General features: G+C 39.7%; 1 protein-coding gene across 1 annotated transcript in view; it reads left to right on the forward strand.

Moving 5' to 3' along the window:
• The window catches only part of LOC122790588 (collagen alpha-1(XXVII) chain-like), a 1,538,899-nt gene that overhangs the window by 441,139 nt on the left and 1,072,888 nt on the right, over positions 1-24,872 (forward strand). Inside the window, exon 15 of the mRNA XM_044058114.1 lies at positions 17,510-17,563. Within this exon, the coding sequence (XP_043914049.1) occupies positions 17,510-17,563 (54 nt within the window). The remainder of the gene's footprint in view (positions 1-17,509; positions 17,564-24,872) is intronic.

The following is a 24,872-nucleotide window of genomic DNA, read 5'->3' on the forward strand; positions in this document are numbered from 1 at the left end:
CAACCCTTCACCTGAGGAGTCAGTATTTCTGGAGGCATTAGATGCTAGCCAGTCTGCCTTCTGGGTTACTCCACCTGTTGATGGGCTCATTGATTTAGTCTCTTGATGGGCATGGAAGGAGCCTGACACAGTTGAACCCATACCAAGAAGGCCAGACAGAATTTTAGCTCCACCTACAGGGAAGGAATTTTGGGTTAAAGGGGTGCCCGTGGATGCCATGGTAGTGGCAGTGGCCACCAAGAAGGAACTTCTGTTCATCCCAAAAATAGGGAGTCTAGGGTGATGGTCAGGTTTAGGAAGCTTGTTTACGCTTACGTGACCTTTGCCTTTAGGTCACTGAACTATTTGTCACATTTTACTAGGTTGCAAAGGGATTTTATCAAAGAACTCTCAGCTTTCCTTTCAGGAACCATTTCTAAGAGGCCAAATCATCTGTGGCTTCTCAGTTGGCTACCCTTCAATCTCTCTAGAATTCATCCATGAGGCTTATTTTGCATGCAGCTGAAGGTGCCTCAAGGGCAGCAGGTTAAAGAATTTCCATCAGGAGGCATACCTGGACGCACTTATTTGATTTTGCAGAGCCCTTCAAGTCTTCATTCATCAATGCTGTCTTTGACGGCAGTTCCTTGTTTGGTCTCAAAGTGAAGGAGACATTATCCAGGTATGAGAAGGATGGAAAGACCCTCTCTGCAGTGGGGATATGTTTTTTGACCCGTCAAAGATTTTTTTTCAGGACTCAATGAGGTGGTCGGAAGATGTGGTTCAGGAAGTTCCAGGGTCCTTTCCAGGACATTCATGGAGAAAGTTCCCCAAGGGACAGAGGCGGGAACTGTAATGGATGACGATGTCCCCTCAACAGAGGAAGTGATGAGGCCCTCACAACCAGAGGTCCAGAGATTCTTTCTTTGACAGATCCAACCAGCACTCCTAAAAGGAGGCCCAATTGTCCACCTCTGGATGCAGTCTGGGTTCGAATATCCCTGCACCAGAGAGCCTGGCTAGACATAACAAAAGACACCTGGGTGTAGAAGATTATTTCCAGAGATTATATAATAAACTTTTCCCTTCCACCTCCAACTCTGTGAAAAATTCTAGATGTTCCACCCAGTCAGAGAAAAGAAGCAACAATTTACGTACAAAGGCTGCTAGAAAAAGAGTCATTCAAGAGGTCCCACCAGACCAGATAGAATCTGGAACTTACTCAAGATTATTTTTAGCGCCAAAGAAAACAGGGGACTTGAGACCAATTTTGGATCTCAGCAACTCGAACAAGTCAGTTCAACACTCAAAGTTTTGGATGGTTGTGGTTCAGTCCATTCTCTCCTTTTCTGGGCAAGGATGACTGGATGCATTCAATAAACTGCGCTCAATAAACCTTCAGGATGTGTACTGTCACATAAAAATGAACAGACAGTCCAGAAGGTTTTTACACTTCCATTTGGTAACCAGTCACCACCAGTTCAGAGCTCTGCCCTTTGGCCTCACCACAGCCCCCAGGGTGTTTACCAAATGCATGGCAGTAGTAGCAGCTCACTTGAGACTGCAAGGATTCTGGGTGTTTCCATATCTAGATGACTGACTCATTACATCCCTCACCAGGCATCTGTTAATAAAGGCAAGATTTGCTGTCATCTGGAGATAACCATAAATTACGACAAGTCTCACATACAACCAACTCAAAAATTAAAATTCATAGGAGCAGTCTTCAACACAAAATCAGTGTGATAGCTACTCTCCCTTTCTAAAGAGTACAGATCAGATTACAGGTCAGAGAAATAATTAGCAGTACCAAGATCTCAGCCCACGTGGTCCTTCAGGCTCCAGGATCAGTGTCAGCGGCAATAACCTTAGTACCTATAGCCAGATTCCACTTTAGGATTCTTCAATGGATATTAGAAATGCAGTGGTCTATTCTTCACCAATTCATGTCATCACAAATAAGAATCAGTCAGACATGCAAGAGAGATCTCAGGTTGTGGATTCAATCAGGTCAGGTTCTACAAGGCCGTACATTCATTCTCCCTCAGCCCTCGGCTGTAGTGACCATGGAAGCTTCCCAATTGGGATGGGGGTGCACTTTCTGGGGAATACAGTCCAAGGCACTTGGTCCCCCAAAGAGGCCAACTTGTATATAAATGTCCTAGAGATGAGGGTAGTGCTGTTAGCATTGAAGGCCTTCCAGAATGCTCTCCCTTCAGGAACAACTGCTATTAAAACAGACAATATGTGAGTAGTTTGATACATCAACAAACAAGGAGGGACCAAATCATACCCCTTGTGTCGAGAAGCATGCAGTGTGTGGCAATAGATGATCTCATCCAGCTGCTTTCTCATAGCAATGCACATTCCGGGGAAGTCCATTGTGATATCAGACAAATTGAGCAGGTACATTCTTCAACCTCACCGGTGGTCTCTCAACAGGAAAGTGACACAAATGATCTTTTGTCAGTGGGGCCCGCCTTGCCGAGATCTTTTTGCTTCTCCCCTAAAAAATAAATGTAGCAGCAACTTTGCCCTAATCCCCCCACAGAGGGAATCACTGAGGGATGCTGTACTTCATGATTGGCCTCCTGATCTGTTTTATGCCTATCTGCCAATTTTTTTAATTCTGAAGGTTATGCAGAAAGCTGCCAGGTTGAAAAGAAAAGTCATCCTCATTGCACCTCACTGGCCTCAACATGTTTTGTTCTCCTTCCTGTGGCCTCATCTGATTTTCTAAACTTGGATTCTGGATCCGATTCCAGACCTAGTGTCTCACCCGATAGGCATGGTTCACCCAGACATCTCAAACCTTAAGCTTATGGCCTGGTTTTTCCAGTTCCATTAATAGCCAGGCAACCAATGCTCTCTTCCCCTGTCCACCATATCCTTTTATCTTCCCATAAACCCTCAACAAGAAAACTCTATTCAGGTAAAAGGAAAAGATTTGTTTACTGGGCACAGTAAAATCATATTGATCCTTTCTCAGCTCCGATACATAACATACTTGAATTTTTAGCTTTACTCTTTAAAGAAGGGGCTTGTTCCCCTACCAGTAAGGTTAGCAGCAACATCTAATTTCCATATTGGATTTGAAGGTTCTTCAGTAACGTCTGTTAAACTGTGCAAAGTGTTCTTGAGAGGCACTCTTCTTCTGAGACCACCGTTTAAAGACCTTACTCCACCATGGGATCTGAACTTGGTACTGCAGGCATTAATACAGTTTCCCTTTCATTCAGGAGATAAATGTGAACTTAAATTTCTTACTTGGAAAACTATCTTTCTGGTCGCCATTACCTCAGCTAGAAGAATTTCAAAAATTCAAGCCTTGTCTTCAAAACCTCGCTACTTGATCTTTCATAAGGTTAGGTTTACGCTATGAATAAATGATTCTTTCCTTCCCAAGGTGGTGTCAGAATCCAATATCAATCAGTCCATGAAATTGCCAGTATCCTTTCACAAATTTGAAACAAAGGTGAATACATGTTGCATTTATTGGATGTTCACAGACAATTATGTTTCTACTTGCATAGGACAAAAGAAATCAGAAAGACAGACCAATTGTTTGTTACCTTTGCAGATTTTAAATGGGGTAAACCAGTTGCAAAGGTAACTTTAGCCAGATGGCTAACTAATTGCATTTCTTTTATCTATGACAAATTAGGTCTTACCTTAGCTAAACCCATAAGAGCTCATTCAACTAGATCCATGGCCACTTCTTCAGTATTTCTATCCATATTTTACATGGACAACATTTGTGCAGCAACAGCTTGGGCACGTCGTAATACCTTTATTACTTTATTACCAGAAGTAGTATCTATTAACATGCATAAATAAAAGGATACATAAAATTGTAGGTGTCCTGAAGAGGAAACTATATATTGCGCTCAGTCAAAAGGACAGGGGTGTCCTTATAATATCTCATTCATCTAGAAGTTTGTAGGCATAAGGGATAGATTATTATCTATATGTGTCCCTATGTCCCTGACTACTGGGTCAACTCTTAGGGGTGTGTTGTTGGTATGATAGTTACCAGGGATGGATGACTTCCCAAAGGATACTATTATGCATTTCTTGGCATTTAGGTTTAGTCCATGACTCTGACACCAGTTCTTTGTCTGTGTAAGCCCCTCCTGGAGAACATTGTCCAAAGCCAAGAATGCAGCGTCCATGGGACCTGATAATATCCCTGGCTGTGTCCCACATGAGCTACAAAATGAACTGGCACCGCATCTGTGTGCCCTGTTCAATCATATCCTTACCTCAGGCTATGTCCCTAATGAATGGCACACTGCTACAGTCATCCCAATCCATAAAGGGGGAGCAACTACAGACCCTGGGAACTGTCGCAACTGCAGACCCTGGGAACTGTCGCCCCATTAGCCTGATGAGTCTGGTATGCAAAGCTATGGAGCACATCATCATGGACCTGCTTAACAAAGATATAGGCAATCTCCAAACTCTTGACCCCACACAGTTTGGCTTTGTCAAGGGGAGATCCTGCCTGCTGAACCTGGTTGACTTCTTCGAGGCAGTCACCAAGGCTGTGGATGAGGGTAAGGCATTGCATACAGCATACCTCGACCTGGCCAAGGCCTTTGATACCATTCCCCACTCAGGTATCATTAATAAACTCACCAAACTAGACATCAATCCTTACCTCACTAGGTGGGTTGAAAATTGGCTCACAGACAGGAGCCACAGAGTGAAAGTTGTGGATTCCAAGTCCGACTGTTGACCAGTCACAAGTGGAGTCCCACAGGGCTTGGTCCTGGGCCCACTCCTGTTTGGCATCTAATTCTCAGAAGTCTAGGCCAACACAGAAGGACTCTGGCTGACCAGGTTTGCTGATGACTGCAAACTAGGAGTCACTATCAACTCTTCAAGTGATGCAGACATCCTACAAAAGGGCCTCTCTAAGACCAATGACTGGTGTCAGAACCATGGCCTGAAGCTTAAGACCAAAAAATGCGTTACCCCCTTTGGAAAAAAACTCAGTTAACACAAATTACCACATTGATGGGAGCCCACTGAAGACTGAAGGAGGCATGAGAGATTGGGCACCCAGGTCGACAGCCACCTCACCTTCGACCACCACATTGCCACTGTGGTCAGAAAGCCCTTCTATGTGGCACATCTTATAACCAAAGGTTTCACATCCAGGAAGAAAGAGGCCATCATCCCTCTCTACTCATCCCCCATTAGACCAATCATCGAGTATAAAGCCCCATTTGGCATGTACCTGACCAGACACCTACAACAGCTGCAGAGGCCACAAAAGTACCTCACAAAAAGGATCCTAGGTCTTAAACACATGCCCTATATGAACAGACTCAAGAAACATCAGCTGTTTTCAGTCTCTTATCGTCTACTTACAGGTGATCCCTGCTTGACTTACAAAGCCATGTCCATCCCAGCCCTACTTGAAATGCTACACCTAAAGAAATCCCAATCCCCCCGCGCCACACGCTCCAGAGATCACAACCTTATTACCACAATTAACAGAACATGCTGGAGGGACAGGTTCATCTCCCAAAGACTGCCCATACTCTGGAATATGCTTCTCATTCATGTCAAGCAGAGCACCTCACTGGCCCTCTTCAAGAAAAATCTTGACGAGTGGATGGGTAACAGAAAGTTCACCTCAGGAATCACTCCAGTTGTCCTACTGGATAAGGGCACTGTGAACTAACATTGGATGGCACGGTGCCTGGGCAATTTTTTGGGGCTAGGCTTGTAAAGGCTCCAGGGCCATTAGGCTAGTACACACCTGTGAACCTATTTGTGTCAGTGTGGGATTCAATAACAGCTCCTAATCTGCAATCATCTGCAGATTTAGTCAACCAGAGACCACTGACATTGGTCTTGACTTCTGAGAAGTAAATGTCAGAAAGGAGTGATTCCGCTTGTGATTGGCATCTTTGTAGAGGTGGGCTCCCCAATTCTAACTTCCTGTGTCCTGTCTGTGAGCCAGCTGGCTATCCATCGGGTGACATACGGGTTTGTATCTAACCTCTTGAGTTTGTCAGCAATGCTGGAGTGGGGTATTGTGTCAAATGCCTTGGCCAGGTCAAGGTAGGCAGTGTGAACCATTGTTCCATTATCCATTGCTTTGGTTACCTTCTCAAAGAAATCCACCAGGTTGAGTAGGCATGATCTGCCCTTGACAAAAAACAAATTGGGTTGGGCCCAGTGTCTGGAGGTTTACTATATCTCTATTGTTCATCTCCATGATAATTCTTTCCATGGCTTTACATATAAGACTAGTGGGACTTATGGGTCAGTAGTTCCCATGGTCTGTAGATGGCCCACCTTTGTGCAGAGGGATGACTGTTGCCATTCTCCGTTCATGAGGCACGAAGCCTGTTTGGAGGCTACAGTTAAACAGTAATTCCTGAGGCCCTGATAGGTCATGTTTCATGCTATTTAGGAGACATCCTGGGATATTGTCTCAGCCCATTGATACAGTGTTCTTGGTCTCAGAGAGAGCATTAAGGACCTGTTCCCTAGTGATAGAGGGGGAGTTATATTTGATGGTATTTCTGGAAGGAAGGTTGAGGGGGAAGAGAGGGGTAAAGTTGGAGCTGAATTTCTCAGCTAGGAGGTTTGTTATATCTTCTGGCTCAGTATAGGTGGCTCCGATTACAATGAGCTCTGCACACAATTGTGTATTGTCTTTGAGGGTGTGGACAAATCAAACAAATACTTTGTGTTTGTTCTCGGCCTGGGAGGCCAAACTTACCTCAAATTTGGCTTTGGTAGAATTTATTTGTCCTCTGAGTTGTCTGTTTAGTTTGATGAGAGTGCTTTTATCCTGTGGGTACTGCATCTCCTATTTTTTGCCACGAGTTTCTTCCTTCTTTTATATAGCCTATTGATTTTGTGATTCCATCAGGGTGGCTTGTTTTTTTAGTTAGTTGTATACTTCTTCTTGGTGGGTACAGCAGTCTCTATGTGAATAACATTAGAAATTATACAAGAGGTTTGGTGATAGTGAAATGGTGTAGAAATGTGAAATTGGTATTTTCTCTTTACTAGATATCAAATATAACAAAGAAGAAAAAAAAGGAAAGGAATACAGGCAGCATTGGGGGAGGACAGATTGGTTGCTAGGAAATGAGATGTTTTGGAATATGAATACTTGCAGAAATGAAAACAATATAAGAATTCTAGATGTAGCAATAGTCTTACCAGGATATAATTTGTGAATGACATAGAAATGTATAAGATTGATAGTGACTTATGTCTATATTAATATGGTAAAGAGAAAACAGTTGTTTGAAGGAATTAAAAAAAAAATCAAGTTAGTAAATATATCAGTAGTGATGGCAGAAGATTTTAACTGTAACCTGATGAAAGAAAAGGGAAAATAGCACAGGATATTAAAATTTTAAGGGAATTAATAAAATGTGGATATTTAAAAGTATCAAAAATAGAGAATGGACATCTAAAAGGGGGATTTTTAAGACTGAAAATGATTTTATAATTTACACTAAAGACATGAAAGAAATGAAGGAGTACAGATGGCAATGCTTTCAGATTATTGAGCAGTATATTCTAGAACAGGGGAAAATAGTGAAATAATAAAAGAGGAAAACGAGATTAACTGCAGAGTTTAAAAATGAAGAAGTGATAAGAGATAAAGAAGTATTATGGAAAGATCATATGAACATGATGCATTTATTTTTAAAAATGGACACTGTGGGTAGTGTATAAACAGAAGTATAAAAATATAGAAGCGGAAAGAAGAAAAAATATAAGGATATTTTATAGAATTGTGAAAAAGAGATAAAGTAAATGACAAAAAAGGGAAGTAGAAAAACATGTATGAAAAGAATAGACTAAAAGCAAAATTATGTTATACAACACAACTTTTTTTCTGAAAGGAAAGAAAGGGTCCCTTATTTAAGAAAAAGATGTACAAATGAGAAAAGGAAGAATGGATATTATCTTATATGGCAAAGGAGACACAAAATGAAAGCAAAAAGATATTATGGATGTGTTAGAGAATGTTTTAGAGAAAAAGCATGAAAAAGGGAAAATTGATGGGAAAGAAGAATGGAATTTAAAAAAAATATCTGAAAAAGTAAAGCATTTTTGAAAAAATGATATAACAAAAAAGAAGTAGAGAATGTGATAAAAAGAAGGTAAGAATGAATCAATACCAGGATTGGATGGTATAAGCTATGAGTATTATAAGGAATTGATTAAAAATGAAAGAATTTTTTAATATTAAATGAATGTGTGAAGGAAAGTATAATGGAAGAAATGTGGTAGTGATAACATTTATGTGGAAAAAGGATGAAAGAAAAATTGGAGGCCTATAACAGCTGGAAATACTGACTATAGATACTTATAAAAATACTACAAAAAAGGTTGGAGAAAGTATTGGATGAGACAGATGGAGAAGGGATCCTTGGTATAAAAGGAAGAGCGATAAAAGAACACAAGAAATGAAGTAGGCAGTAGAGGTGAAAATGAAAGAAAATAAAGAAGTAAGACTAATAGCATGTGATCGAACTAAAGCATTTGATAAAGTGGGCCATGAAGCAATGTGGCAGAGTTTTGACATTTATGATACAGGAGAAAGAAATATTATTGTAATAAAGAAAGGTTATAAAAATTCATTAGGTTTATAGGTTCATAGTAGGCTAATGACCACCAGGGTCTTTGCAAGCCTGACCATGCATCCCAAACCAGTTTCTTTCCTGAGTTCCTTGGATGCCTATATGGTGGGGTATGTTAGTAAAGGGGTAGCGAAGGGTTATGTGAGGGGGGTATGTTAGTTGAGGATCAATTTACTTACAATCTCTGTCCATCAGAGACATGGGGGCCAGACTATGGATGAGTCTGCAGTTTCCCATCCAGTGATCAAGGTTTCTTTTGAATAGGGTCAGGGATGAAGTCTGCTTCACATAGATGGGGAACGTACTCCATAGTGTGGGATCCTTTGAGACGCATATCAGTCTCTCCAGCATGTTTTATTTGTGTTGCAGGCAAAGTTCAGGTCCTTAGATCTAGTGTTTCTGGTGCTGTTTGTTTTGCAGATGTGCAAAAGATCCTTCAGTGCTGGATCTGAGGATGCCTTATACACTAAGCATAGATTGCCTCTCAGTAATCTATAGAAGACTGAGTGCAGAGAAAGAGCCTTAAGGCAATCTGTGTAAGACAGGGTATTCATATTCTGGATTCTCCTAATGAGGAACCTCTGTGGGTGTTCCCAACTGTTGCAAGTGCCTGGTTAGGTACACGCCAAAAGAGGCACTGAATTCAGTGGGTCTGATAAGGGATGAGTAGAGTAGTACTGTAACTTCCTTGGATGTGGATGCCATACTCTTGCTTACAAGTTGGGCAACATATAATGATTTTCTTACTATATTAGACTTTTCAGATTGATGGGTCTGTAGTTCCTGGGACCTGTTGATGATGCACCCTTATGAGGCAGGATGAGCATTGTGGCCCTCCATTCACCTGACGTAATCTGTTTTGAGGTTGTAGTTGAACAGTGCCTCAAGTGGTTCTGCTAGGTCACATTTAAGGCTATTTAGGAGGCACTGAGAATACTGTTAGGGTCCACTGAAGCAGTGTTTCTGACTTTAGTGAGCCCCACTCAGGATCTTATAGACAGGATCTGTTGTCTGTTGATAATTGGGGGGATATGCTAGAAGGGATTCCACAGGGAGTAATGGGGGGAGTGGGGAATCGTGAAGTTAGAGGTACATTTATCAACCAGTAGATTAGCTTTGTCACCCTGATCAGTGAAGGTTGTACCATTTACCACCAGTTCTGCACACTATTGGGTGTTACGTTTAAGGTTCCTGACATAGCTGAAGAAGACCTTGTGATTGCCTTAGCCTGGAAGGCTATCCTGACCTCATAAATGGCCTTGTTGGATTTTATTAGACCACTTAGTTTCTTGTTTAGTTGAGTCAGAGATAGAGCCCTTGTCTCCATGAGAGTAGCTGTTTCTGATTTTAGTCATGATATTTTTTTTCTTTCATATGTACCCTGTTAAGGTAAGGATTCCACCAGAGGGGTTTGTTTTTGGTGTTAGAGGTGGGCTTACTTCTGGTCAGTACAGCAACATCATTGCTGCCAAATAATTCTGCATATGTGGCTGTATTTTCGCTTGGGGAGCCATGAATTTTGATAAACTGTTACTTAATAAGATGTATTTTGCTTTAGAATAGTTCCTACCTGTTAGAAGTTTAGTTAGGATTTCTGGGTTGATTTTAATTTTGAGGGAGACAGCTTTGTAGTTCAACCTCAACAAGAAGACGTGACACGGGGTTGCAATACTCTCCCATGTTGGTAAGTACTAGGGCCAATAAATTTGATCTTCTGGTTGCAGTGTGCACTTTTTCACGGTATTTGTGTTGATAAAGTCCAGGGAACATTGTGCCTCTGAATTAATGGCAGTGTATGTTTCCTATTCTATACAGGGGTAATTAAAGTCTCCAATGAATAGTGTATTTGATTGGATGGTGAGTGCCTATAGTATGTCTAGGTAAGAGTTGTGAGCTTTGTGGGTCATAGAAGGTGACTTGCAACTGGCCAGGACATGGTAAGGAACCTTGTTTATGGAGACTTGAACATGGATGAACTCCATGACATCATCCTGTTTAACTTGGAGTTTTATTTGCTATGCAGAGTAGATTGAGATACCTCTACCTTTAGCCCCTGTTTGTGCTTTTGTTGGTCTAAATGTGTGGAAGGCACTATAGCCTTCCACTGCCAGAGTACTTTCTGTGGCTTTAAACAAAGTCTTGTTAATAACGCAGATGTCTGTATTCTTCAAAAGAGAGTTAATAAAATGGAATACAATGCAAGCCCACTCAGAACACCTAGGCCCAGCATTGAAACCAAAAAGTACTGCAGTCTGTAAAAATGCCTTAAAGTAATAGAGTCTTAACTTTAGATAAAGAGCAAACACAGCACACACAATATGTAAAAGGTAAGTGCAGTATTTTAAATGTAGGTTAAAGGTACTTCCACGAATGTAAAATGTAGTAAAAATGCTTTTTCAAGCTTCCATGCATCCAGTAGTCTGCAAACTCCTTTCAGCAGAACCAAGACATGGATGCAAGTTATGATAAATGGATGAATGGGAAAAATAAATATTAAGAGTGGAGTAAAACAGGAATGCCCAATGAGTATATGCTTATTTGTATTTGTAATGAATGTAGCAGTAGAGATGTGTTTGTATGAAATGAAGGAGGCAAGATGGCAGATCTAAGAAAATGTTATATTACCAGTATGTATGACATATGCAGATAATTTAGTTCTAATAAAAAAACAAAAAAAAAAACAATGGATGGATAAGTGAAGTTGTAAAAAAGATTGAAAAGCTATTAGGAAATGCAATTAAATAACATTAAGCATAATGGATTTGATGAGATAAAAAATAAATATATTTGACAGCAAAGGAAATAAAGACTTGGGGGGGGGGGGCACATCCTGTGTGTAGGAAAGTGTTATAAATCAATGGAGAAAGATATTGGAACTAATAAAAAAAGTTTTAATTTGTTGGAAATGCTGTTATTCATCATTTCCAAAAAAAGCGGTACATGTTAAATAGTTACATTTTAGGAAAAGTAGTATATTTACGGGGAATATGTATGTTTCCCACTCAAATGGAGTAAGAGTTATTAGAATTTTTTGTAGCTTAGTTTGGCCATGGGCGCCGGAACCATAGAGCGAGGGGGAGGGCCCCACTTTTACAGCTGCAAGACCTGCCGAGAAAAATTAATGAAGTGGAGTTTTCACTCTAACATGGATTCAGTTGCGGAACAGAAGTTAAAGGAGGACCCATGCATCGCACGCTAACATGGATTTGCGAGTGGAAGTTAAACTAACTAAACTAGCTGCCAGTAAAGAGAGTTTTAGGAGTTACGCTGCCACTGTTCTGTTGGTGCTGCCAGAGCCAGAGACATGCCAGTAAGGAGAGTTTTGTTCTTTTATTTGTTCTGTGCTGATCATTGCTGCCAGACTTTCGAGAGTTGCCCTGATCATTGCTGCCATGCCTGATGCCCATTGCTGATTTTGTGTATCACTGCTGCCATGCCTGCTGATTGTGTGTGTGTGTGTGTGTGTGTGTGTGTGTGTGTGTGTGTGTGTGTGTGTGTGTCTGCCATGCCTGCTAATTGTGTGTGTGTTTGTGGGTGTCTGCCATGCCTGCTGATTTTGTGTGTGTGTGTGTGTGTGTGTGTGTGTGTGTGTGTGTGTGTGTGTGTGTGTTTGCCTTGCCTGCTGATTGCGTGTGTCTGCCTTGCCTGCTGATTGCATGTCTGTCATGCTTGCTGATTACTTGTGTGTGAGTCTGCCATGCCTGCTGATTGTGTGTGTCTGCCATGCCTGGTGTGTGTGTGTGTGTGTGTGTGTGTGTGTGTGTGTGTGTGTGTGTGTGTGTGTGTGTGTGTGTGTGTGTGTGTGTCTGCGTCTGCCATGCCTGCTGTGTGTGTGTGTGTGTGTGTGTGTGTGTGTGTGTGTGTGTGTGTGTGTGTGTGTGTGTGTGTGTGTATGCCCCAATTAGGTATAACTAGTAGTTAGTGTTACTCAGGCTCAAACCTTGTACCTTAGATACAAGAAACTAGAGATGGAATTATCTACCCATACCAGCACTTGTGATTCAGGGAGTTGAGTCTATAGCTCACAACTGTCTAGACTTTCACAGAATATTTAGATAATACTTTCGGTCTGTTCCTATTAAAATTTGTGGTTTCTGGCAAGTCAGTGAGAACTGACTTCACTAAATAATGATAGCCCTTTAAGTTTGTCTTCCTGTCTTTCAGGAAACCCATGGTAACACAAAACACTGTATTTTAGCAATGTTTTAAGATTATACAAGCAATATTTAAAATATATCCCTGGTTTTGTGCCTTTGTTCCCACAAATAAATTTTGGCTTTTTCCAGATTTTTTGTGGTGCGAAGTTGAGAGATTTAGTTGAGTCTCAAATGGATTTTACAAGGATCTGAGAGCTTCAGGGGAACAGAAGATTAGTGCTGCTTATACTAAGTTGTTTGCACTGTTAGTAGCACAATAGGTCGCATACTTGCTTTTGATACAGAAGGCTGTTGGTGCTACTCCCACAGTATGCAGATGGATTGCTGATACTGTACTGTGTTGTACTTTAAAGGGAGTGGATGCTGTAGTCCTATGAATGCCCTTCTTTGGAGGACTCACCTAATAACTATGAATCTGTTATCAGTTTGCCATCCATTCCCCATTGAAATATTACTAACTTATTATTTTTAGTGTAACATGGGCAATTTATTCTTCAAGGGCAACAGATGAAACTTTGAAATATGAAGTTGTTTGCTAGCAGCAACCTCTTCATTAGTTACAGATCCCTTTAATGTGGAATTATTTAGATGACATACTTCTGCAGAGATTTTGCGTATTTACTGATATTGGTGGATTGTAATGACAGAAGTTTGAGTGGCCTTTTATGGTTGAAATTTTCTGAAATGGGTAGTTTTGTCATTAGTGGTTCGTATAATTTGTTTCATTGCTTACTAGAAGACTGTTCAAAACTACAAATTTAAAACACATTCTAACAAGTGGTGCTGTATTATGCAAGGAATATAATTTAATACAATCAGGTTAATACAATCAGAAAGGTGAATCAAAGAATGCATACATGTATGCATGGCCCTCAAAATGTGTAAGAAGCCTATGGTTTGAAAACAGCCCAGAGGTAAGCTTAGTCCTCCACTGACCAGATGCAAAATGAATGTGGGTTTTCATGCCATTTCAATGAATGCGAGTTTCAAGGGCAGAGAAGTTTACTTTTCATGCCAACTCTGTTTTCATTGCGAGACAGTATTGTTTGTTTAGCAAATGGCTCAGTGTTTATCTGAAACTGAAGAGTCTGTCATTATTTAAGTTTTGCAATCCTCATAAATTTGTTAGAAAATCACATATATGAGGAACAGATCAAAAATATGACAAAAAATCAGGGACAGTCAAACATATGCTCTGATCTCTCAATCTGTTAGGCGAGAATCGTGAGAAAGTGTGAAAGGCTCAAAAATCAAGGGCAAATTTTAAGGTTTACTCTTGTCACCAAAGCAATGGATAAAGGTAAAACAGTTCATACCACATTAACTTGACCTAACCAAGCCTTTTGACACAATTCCCCTACTCAGGTGTAGTACAAAAATGAATAAGGTAGGAGCAAACACTTCCATCACGAGCTGGATCGTCAACTTGCTCACAGGATGCAGGAGATCAAAATAGGGGAAGAGACCAGTCACCACTGTGGCCCCTCCAAGGTTCAGTGCTGACACTTTTTCTGTTTGGAATATACATCTCAAAAGTATAAGGAAATACCAAGGGACTTTGGCCAACTAAGTTTAAGATGACTGCAAGCTAGGAGCAGTTGTTGAATCCCCATATTACTTAACCATCATGCAGGAAGGTTTGTCTCAAACAATAACTGGTGCCTGAATAATGAATTGAAACTAAAATCCAAGAAATACATTATCATATCCTTTGGGAAGTCATCTACTCCAGGGAGCTGCCAAATTGGCAATGCCCCCTGAGAAATGACCCAGTTGTTTGGCATTTGGGAACTTGTGTGTACAGTGACATAGCTTTTGACCAGCATGTGCCCAGAGTCATAAGAAAGTCTTTCTATATTGCACAGCTTATAAACAAACTGATTGTGACTACCTCTAGAGATGTTATTGCCCCTCTTTACAAAGCCCTCATTAGGTCAATCATTTTGTATAATGCCCACTTTTGCATGTATCGGTCCACACCTATGCAACAGTTGGAATACACACAGAGATATCTTACTAAAAAGATACAAGTCCTAAACAATCGGTCTTGCATGGACCACCTCAAAAATTTATTACTATATTCAGTATCCTACAGAGGTGACCTGTGTCTGGCATACAGGGCATCGTCCGACCTAATACAGATGGACCTACTCAACATCAGCAAGTCAAATACTCAGTCCAGCTATGTAAACTGAATGTTGTGGAGAGATGGATATATATATCACAGAGACAACCACTGTTCCAGAACAGACTATCTATTCAAGTAAAACAAAGCTCATCCCTGTCCATATTAAAATGCAACTTGGATCTAAGGATGGGTAATAGAAAATGTACTCCAGGATTACCCCTCCTGCCACTAATGGATAGAGGCAGTTCCTAAATGCTGCATCCCTTACATGGGTCCCCTCAAACTATTTATATGATGATCACAGTTATTCTCACTAGGGCTAATATACAATTATCAGCCATAGGATAGGTAAGACCAATCCGGAAAAGGGAGATTGGCTAAGCTTAAAATGTCCTCCAAGTAAACCTATGTTGTGGTAGTAAATAGTTTTAAAAAAATTGCCCTTTTTAGATCACTAAGTACCCCACTCACCCTCACCCCCCCCCCCCCCCAGTCTTCAATAGCTTCCGGCACCTCTGCTCATGGCTGAACCCAGTGAGAAGAGGAATAATTTATGATAAAAAAGAAGGTGGTTTGAATTTGAAAAATCCAGTGGTGCATTTAGCATCTTTTATTTTGGGTAATGAGAAAGGTAGAAAAAGACAAAAAGAAATGATAGGTAAGATATTATATGAACTGTATAAAAATGCATTGGAAGAAAAAACAGGGAAAAGAATGGAAGAAAAAGAGTTTGAGAATAAAATGAAATTATGGAAGTTAGAAGTAAATGAGGTTGATGAGAAAAGACAATAATGGTATAATAATATTTTAGAAAAAAAAAAGAAACAACAAAACTTTGTATTTTAATACAAAAATAATAAAAGAATTTTGGGGAAAAAGCTTAACAATGAATACAGATGAGAATGATTTAAGTGTATAAATATGAGCATGCTACTAAACAGAAACTATGATAAAGTAAAGAAGTGTGATACAGACAGATGGAAATAAAGTACTGTTTGTGACATTATGGGTGCTGTGGGAAAAAGATACAAGGATTTTTTATATAACAGTAACATAGAAATGTATGCTATATTATCTGAAATAAGATCATTTAAAAAAGCGTGAGGAATAGAGGGTAAAAGAAAAAAAAAATGAAAGAAATACAGCTGCAGTCAAGTGCTTGTGTTCATAACGTAAATTTAAAATATGAAGGTAAAAAATAAGAGTGTAAATAATCGACTTAAAGTTTTTTATGGTAGAAAATTAATGTAAATGTTAATAAACCACCCATACTCTCTTTTTCATAAGTGTTGTATGTTGTGGGATTTTTTCCATCCACTTAAGCTGCTACCAACTCAGGCAAAGGGGACCTTGGTTTAACATTGCATGCAAAGAGAAGCACACTCAGGAGTGTAGCACCCCCCCCCCCCGATGCTGCACTTCATTGTCAGTAATGGAAGATGAATATGATCATCTGGGGTGGGAATAGAATGCACAGCCCTCTGACTTTCCAACACAAAACGCAAGTATTCTACCTGTTGAATTATGAATTATGATATAGTAGTGGGATTTCCTCATTTCGTTACTTTTCAGTTATCACTGTGTACAGTGCAGTTTACCTGATGTGTTATTATATCGTATGTCCTCATAAGTAGTTTCAGGTGGTCAGGACCACCCTTATATATTTAGGGGTGTTCAGTTTTTGTGGCATTGTACTGGACCTTTTTCAACCACTACATGTATGTCTGAATGAGCTTTTACTCAACAAACTCTGGCATAGAAAGAAGAGTAGTGTTGCTAGACTATTTAGAATGTGCAATAATCTATAACCAGTTTTGTAAAATGATAACCATGGTCAGTGCTGACCCTTCATTAATATGGCCCTACCCCATTGCAGTTTACTCTTCTATTTTAAGTTGCTTCCTGCAGCCACTGTTCTCTGGTTTGAAATCAACAGGTGCTATTGCAGTTAGGTATACTTGTGGAAAATCAAACGGATCTTTAAACTGCAATATAAAACCCTGTTATGTGACACTTGGCTGAGCAAGACTGAAGCTCACCTAAGTGAAAACTGTCAGGGCTGGGGACCATTCTTACGAATGAAAACATCTGCTGTAAGCCTTTATGAAAAGTGATCCAGGTAATTGAGGAATGCCACATAGCACTGAAATGAATGTGACTTGGATTGGTTTGGTTCCACTTTTTGTATTGTTGAGACATAATGTATTTTCTTTCTTACTGGGTTTATTTATTCTAGTATTTTCTGTTTAGATAGTTTATATAGATATTTTCTGTTTACTTGATGATAGCAATGTTTATATATTTTTGTCATCCTGTTATCAAGTCAGTGTTTTATTTTATCACTAGCTAGACCTAATGACAGAATTGTTAGACTAAGAAGTGACATTCAGAACTGTTCCTGTGTTATTTTTATTTGTTCATTAATTCATTTACTTATTTAGACATTTTGTAGTTGATGAGTAACTGCTTATTGTAGGACTTGACCCTGCAGGCTCATCTTTTGATATGAATGTATTTGTTTATATATGCTACATTAGCGTTTTTATCTCTAGTACCATTATTAAAAACTTCCATTAAAATGTTGCTAGTAAAAATAATTCTGCTTTTAATGGCTGTAGGGCGAAACTGGGCCTGAAGGTGATACTGGATCCATAGGACCTGATGGGCTGAAGGTAAGTGAACCAAAGCCCTTGGAATACCCAGAGTACTAGAACATGTAGCTGTCCTAATGTCAAATAAGTGCTTGACTGTGTACACTTCAAATGTCTAGTTGTGATAAAAAAGTGACGGCAATAAAATATTCCAGCTTGCTGTACACAAATGTTTCTAGTACTGCAAAGGCAGATTAACTATTGTTTAACTTGATCATGGCAGCAGGGTCAGTCATTCTCACTCACAGACAGACCTGTAGTCAGCAGTCATAGTCCCATTGTCGATTATGTGTTAGTGTTTCACTGTAGCTCTGGACCCTCTTCTGTCATATAAGGAGCCCTCTCTAGAAAGCCCTTATCTGAAACACTCTATCTCTATAATACATGTCCAAACTTCATTTAAAAGCTTATAAACTCTCTGACTGCCTAATTGTTATTGGGATCTTATTCCATAGCTTAGACACCCTTATCTGAAAAAAGTCCATCTTCCTAGTACCTGTCCAATCTCAGCAACAGATTGTTATTTCTTGTTTTACACTGGTGATACATTATACAGATGCACAACTGCTTATTATAGGGACAGTTTAAACTAAGTAAATTACAAGAGGATGAGTTACCTTTATCCTTGACCAACCCTCCCCCCACCCAAGAGGTATATCCCCTTTGCTGATTGTGTATATCTCAGACATCTTATTATATTGACCACATAATGTACTTCATTTTTGTATTGCACAGACAGTTGTCCCAACCATAAAGTATTCTTTCCAGCTTGCCTCTCACAAGCCACATTAGTCCTGCAAAGCTAGTCTAGAATAATTGAGTAACTTGACAGCAGTCAGTAATGTTTCATCCACAGACAGCTCTGATACCCAGGCTAGCTGTTGTGGCTACATTCTGTATATGTACACATTTCAAATGTCTGACTGTAGTTAAAGAAATGATAAAATAAAATGACACTGAATCAATGTGTTTTGACTCCCTTTCACAGTACACACAGTACTCCCATCTCCTACATGTTCACTGATTGCCATTTTTTGATTACCTGCCAGGATTTAATTAAAAAAAAAAGTTTGCCTGCCAGGATTAAAAAAAATAATTTCATTCTACAGCAGCTTATGACGCTCTTTCAAAATGGGAGCCTGCAGCAATCCACTGTAACATTTAATATTTATGGGGTTACTGCTCGTTGCCATTCTAGTAAATCATTGGAAGGCAATGTGCAGAAATCTTTGGGGCTGCTTTAGACTGGCTCACATAAAAATATAAAGTGCCCCAAGCTGAGCAGTGCCACCAGCCCATGCTGCTGATATACCAGTGGTAGGCACAGTGAGTTTACCAAGCTAAATACTCACTCTGCTTTTTTATTAGACCTAAAAATAAATACTTGTTTTCTTAGCAATTGTTATATACAATACATACACTAATATATATGAGTTAGCAATGCTGAACACTGCAATTTTTTTTCTAAAATAACTTTATTTTTTGGTTGGCCATGGGCCCTCCTTAAATTTGTGGACCTCAGGCAGCTAGCCAGATTGCTTCTATTATAATATTCCACCACCACTTCTGATCGAGACATTGATCTCATTTCGACCCTCTCAGTAGAAATGACTGCCATAAATGGGCCATCATGTTCAGAAATGCTATAAATAAACCCTTATAAGGATTGTGCTTGATGCTGCCCAGTGATGTCCTTCCCAGACCCATGTGAAACCTTCTGCACGCAAGTTCCATGTACTCTTTATGTGCTCGATTAAACAGAAACAGTAGAGCAAAGAATTGTGACTTTTTTGGGACTGCATGTTGCACAGCTATTACAGAATTAATTCCCTGTGTGGCTGATTGCAGTATCTCTGAGTAATTCCTGTGATTCTTGTATTTTCTGTGTCTCAAGGCCTCATTTTTATTTATTAAAGAGCAAAACTCATTTTAAGGTTTCCATGTTACTCACCAGCAGATATGCCGTAGTTGTACTTCTGCCTCATTTCATTTACAGTTTGCTACTCGAGGAACTGGAATCTGAATGTCTGGCACTGTTCATTGCTTGCTGTAGCTTGGTAAGAACCATGCACTTATGGATTTCAAGATGGTGGTTGTTTGAGTAACATCCTGTCCACAAGGCTCTGTCATATATTCAACAGAATTCTACAGTTGCCTATACTTCGGAATATAAAAAAACTGCTGATGATCAGAATATTCACTGATACTGGGCTCATCTAAATTCTGATAAAATCCTCAAAAATTGCATTTAAATACTCATTTTAGCCTCCCCATCTAACAGAACAGATCTCCACGTGGAAACTAGAGGCCTGGAAACTTCAGCACTTCAACAACTGTCAGCAACTCCACGAAGCAAAACTAATAAATATCTAATCTTAAAATGCCTAAGGAATTGGAAGGCATGGACACTCAAACCTCTAAGACAAAGTTATCAGTGATTGCTTCACCTGAAAAAGAAGTAACAACTAAAAGACAGAAAACTTAAGATACAACAAGATCAAGCAAAAGACAGCCCCAAACAAAAACCCGAGATCATCTTTCACATGGAAGACCTAAAAAGCGCTCTTTTACCGATACAGACATCTATCCAAGGCTTCTCAGAGCAACTAAACTCCTTCGGCTGTACAATTAACCAAATAACTGATACACTGGATCGAGTAGAAGATAGATCCAAGTCTAATGAAATGGGAATCGCCAAATTAAAATCTGAGCTGAAATCTAAAGACAAAACCCTGACCGACATGCAAAGGAAAATCCTGGACCTAGAAGCAAGAGAAACAATCTCATAGTCAGAGGTCTGTCAGAAAAATTTGAACATAACCAGCTACTGCCCACACTCAAACAGATATTTAACTCACTTCTACAGACAAGAGACCACCCGTCTGACTGTACCATTGAAAGAGCACACCAAGATCTGTACAAAAATCAGAGCATTACATCTCCGAGATCCATCTACGTCAAGCTTTTAAATCCCCAAGACGTGCAAGCCATCCTTTCTGCTTACAGAAAACAAAAACAGTTCACATGGAACACCTACAAAATCTCTGTTTCCCAAGATTTCCCCCAAGAAATTAAAGTAAAGCGCCATAATATCGCTCCTTTCTGCTCAGAGTTCATAGGTTCATAGGTAGGTACTAGGCTATCTGCCCTAGGGCATTTATAAGCCTAGCCAGAGTGTGTCAGCTTTCGCAGCCCCATTAATTAATTAACTGAGCCTCTGTCAAGCAGAGCCAATGAAGTGATCCCAGGGGTGTATTTTCTGTTACCCATCCACTCGTCAAGGCTTCTCTTGAAGAGTGTTAGTGAGGGGCTCTGCCTAATGTAGTTAAAAATTTTGTTCCAAAGCATGGGGAGTCTCTGTGACAGGAATCTATCCCTCCAGCATGTTCTGTTTATTGCTGTGGCGAGGTTTAGCTCACTAGAGTGCGTGGCTTGCAGTGAGTTGGATTTCTTTAGGTGGAGCATGTCCATCAATTCTGAGTTGGACATGGCTTTGTAAGTCAGGTAGAGATCACCCCTGAGTAAGCGACGTGCCACTGAGTACAACCGGAGTTTTTTCAGTCGGGCTGCATAGGACATATGTTTGAGGCCAGTAATCCTCTTGGTGAGGTGCTTTTGTGGTCTTTCCAGCTGTTGGAAGTGTCTTGTGAGGTACATCCCAAACATACCTCTCAACCTGGAAACATAAAAAATCTGGACAAAAGCCCATGAAAAATAGGTACAAATCTGTATGCTGATCAACATAAAATTTGCGTACATAATTATGTAACCCCACCCACTCCAATGGAATTGTGGGATACCAACTTTGAAGCCCAAACTGAAAGAGAGAATCAAAATATGATCCCAGAATCCCCATGCAGCCATTCCAATTTCCCATTACTTGGCTATTTTGCCCCATTTACCATAAACACTGTAGTGTGCATACTGCTTTACTTCTACAATGATTTGGATTTCATTTCAAACTTTTATTTTACATTTTATAGCACATAATACTGAGACATCTGCTAAACAAAGCAATACAGTCTCAGTGAAAACAGACTTAGCATTAAAGCTTCTCTGCCCTTCAAACTCATTCATTGAAACAGCATTGAAATCCGCATTCAAAGAAAATGCATCTGGCCAGTAGCTGATAAAGATTACATTTGGGTTGTTTTCAAATCATTGGCCCCTTGCACATGAAACATACATATTTTCTTTGATACACCTTCCCAATTGTATTAAATTATATTCCTTGAATAATACAGCACACTTGTTAGAGTACGTTTTAAATTTATTGTTTTTAACATTTTTCCAGTAAGCATGAACCAGTAATGACAATACTCAATTCAGAAATTTCCATCATAAAAGTCTACTTAAGCTTCTACAATCCACAGTATCAGTAAATATGCACAATCTTTGCATAAGTAAAACTCATCTAACTAATTCCACATTAAAGAGATCTGTAACTAATGAAGAGGTTGCCGCTAACAAACAATGTTATATTTTATTGTTTCTTCTACAAATAAAGTGCCTGTTGCCCTTGAGGAATAAATTGCCTGTTACATTAAAAATGATAAGCTAATATTGCAATAGGGAATGGATGGCAAACTGAACAGGTTCATAGTTACTAGGTATCTCTGTCAGAAATGACATTCTCAGGACTGCAGTATCCACCTCCTTTAAAAGTACAACACAACACAGTATTAGCAATCCATCTACATAATGTGGGAATAGAACCCACAGCCTTCTGCATCAAAAGGAAGCATTCTACCTGCTGTGCTACTAACACAAACAAGCTTTGTATAAGCACCACTAAACTTATCTGAGAAACTATGCAGCACGATTTAAGATTAAGCAAGCTGGATAAAGGATTTATTGGGGGGGGGGGGGGACAGACATAGGCCCAAAACCAGAGACACATTGTAAACATTGCTTGTACAATCTTAAACATTTTATTCTAGCAAGTAGCAACTTTTCTGTGTTACCATGCATTTCTTGAAAGATAACCATGTAAGTTTCAGACTTCTATCATTAGTGAATTCAGTTGTCATTCTCACTAATTTGCTAGAAAACCACAAATATTAACATGTATGTGCAATACTTCTACTCGCCCTGTAATGATGGCTGCCATTAACAGCACGGGATCACTAAGTCCACATCCTCAGCCTTGGCCATTTTCACTACTATACAAGCTCCCAATTACATGGTGGTGACCAGTCAACCAAAAGCTACCTCTCCCTATCCACTGGAAGGGGAATCCTACTCTCTCCTGCCAGGATCTTCTGGCACCTGGCCTGATACATGAATATGTATTGTCTGAGATAAAGTGAAGGCTTTATCTCTGCACATTGCAGAGCCAGTCTAATAATAAGAAAGTGATTAAACAAGCCCTCTGAAAAATAATTTCTAAGGGAATATGAAACAGTCCACTTTTTATTTTTATAATTTGAGTTTTACATTAGAAGCCTCTAAGTCAAAAACAGGGCCACTTTACTTTGCTGCACAATATCGATACAAAACAAAAATATTAAACAAAATATAAGCTACAAAATAAATCTAAGCTACTGTGTTATGGTGCTCTTTCCTTATACATACTGGAAGTATGGTGTGCTAGGATTCACCCATGAGACCAAACAATGCAAGTAACAAGTACATCTCAACATAATCTAAGCAAAGGCATTAGGGTGCCATTTCCACACTTGTTCTGAAGTCTGGTCAGTCAGATTTCACCTATGTGAAGAAACAAAGTTAATTATGTGTACATCTCAATGTAATCTAAGGTATGATGTGATGAGATGCGATTTTCTCATGTCTCCTGAAGTCCGATCACATCATCTTCCAGAATGTAACCCTGTGCCACTCCAACTGCAATCCAAATGGAGGTCCTAAGAGACAACAAAGAGAACTTTGAAAATTACAGTAAGAGCCTACAGTATAAAATGTTAAGGGACAGCTACATTCTGTGAGTACACTGCAGTAGGTCACATCCAGTAGCCTCACATCATCTGTATCTTGTTGATTCAAATTAGACTTGTTCACTTGATAAGACAAAACATCCTGGGTCTGCAAACAGAAACTTATGTCAAGTTAGTCTGACATGGATAAAATAAAGGCAGTTAAGAAGTTATATATATGGCATAATGTGGGTTTGGAGTATGTTTGTGTCTTTCGGCTTTTCCCGGTTAGGGGTCGCCACAGGGGAACTCCGGTCCACTAAAAAAACTTGAAGCAGTACAAACAGGGAATACATTTTGTGCTGATCACCAATGCTAAAAGTCATTGATATATCTATATGGGTCTAGGACACATGCTCAACTAGCATATGTCTGAATCACAAAACATCAAACACACATACACGAAAGCACTCAACATCGAAAAGCGTTTCCGTGTATGTGTGGTTCATTAAAAAAAAAAAATCTACATTTCTGCAGGGGGGGCTTTACCCCCCTGTACCCCCCACTTTATTATTCTCACGCACTACAGTGAGGAAAAGGGAATTTCCCCTTACCTTCACTGTAGTCCGATCTACGAAACGGCCATACACAGAAGCGCTTGTCGATGTTAAGCGCTTTTGTGTATGTGTGTTCGATGTTTTGTGATTCAGCCATATGCTAGTCGAGCATGTGTCCAGATCCCATCTATATATAGCTCTATATGTATCTATATAGATGTATATGAGTGTGTGTGTGTGTGTGTGTGTGTCTATACATATATATATATATATATATATATATATATATAAATAAATGTATATACACACACACACACACACACACACACACACACACACACACACACACTTCAGCTCGTGAATCTGCACAGTGAAACTATTAAAACTCAAGCAAAGCAGAAACGGCAGATAAAACACGAACGTCGGCACAAAATTCAGTTCGGGAACCTGCACAGTTAAACTGTTGAAACTCATGCAGAAACGGCTCCTTGGGAACTTACTCAAGCAGAAACAGCAGATAAAAACACAGAGAGCTCTTGAGCAGAGGTGCACAGTTAACGGGAACTTAAGCAGAAATGGCATTATTCAGCTCGGGAACTTCAGCACGGTTAAACTAAGTTAAAAAACACATGCAGAAAAGGCAGATAAAATTCAAACTTCCTGAACTTTGAACTTGCACAGTTAAACTGAAAGCTTTCCAGCTCTTAAGCAGAGGCACACAGTTAAACTAAGTTAAGCAGAGGCTCACTAATAATAGCTTTCCCGCTCAGGAACTTAAGCAGAAATGGAAAAACTTGCACAGAAAATGCCCAGCTCAGCAGCATTTAAAATAAAGAAATTCGGCTGCTACAGACTTATGAATGCAATCCAATGTACAGATAAGCAGAAACGGCCCAACAG

The sequence above is a fragment of the Protopterus annectens genome, chromosome 16.part0 (assembly GCF_019279795.1).
Source record: "Protopterus annectens isolate FY-2018-M chromosome 16.part0, PAN1.0, whole genome shotgun sequence".
NCBI classification, from domain to species: Eukaryota; Metazoa; Chordata; order Ceratodontiformes; family Protopteridae; genus Protopterus; species Protopterus annectens.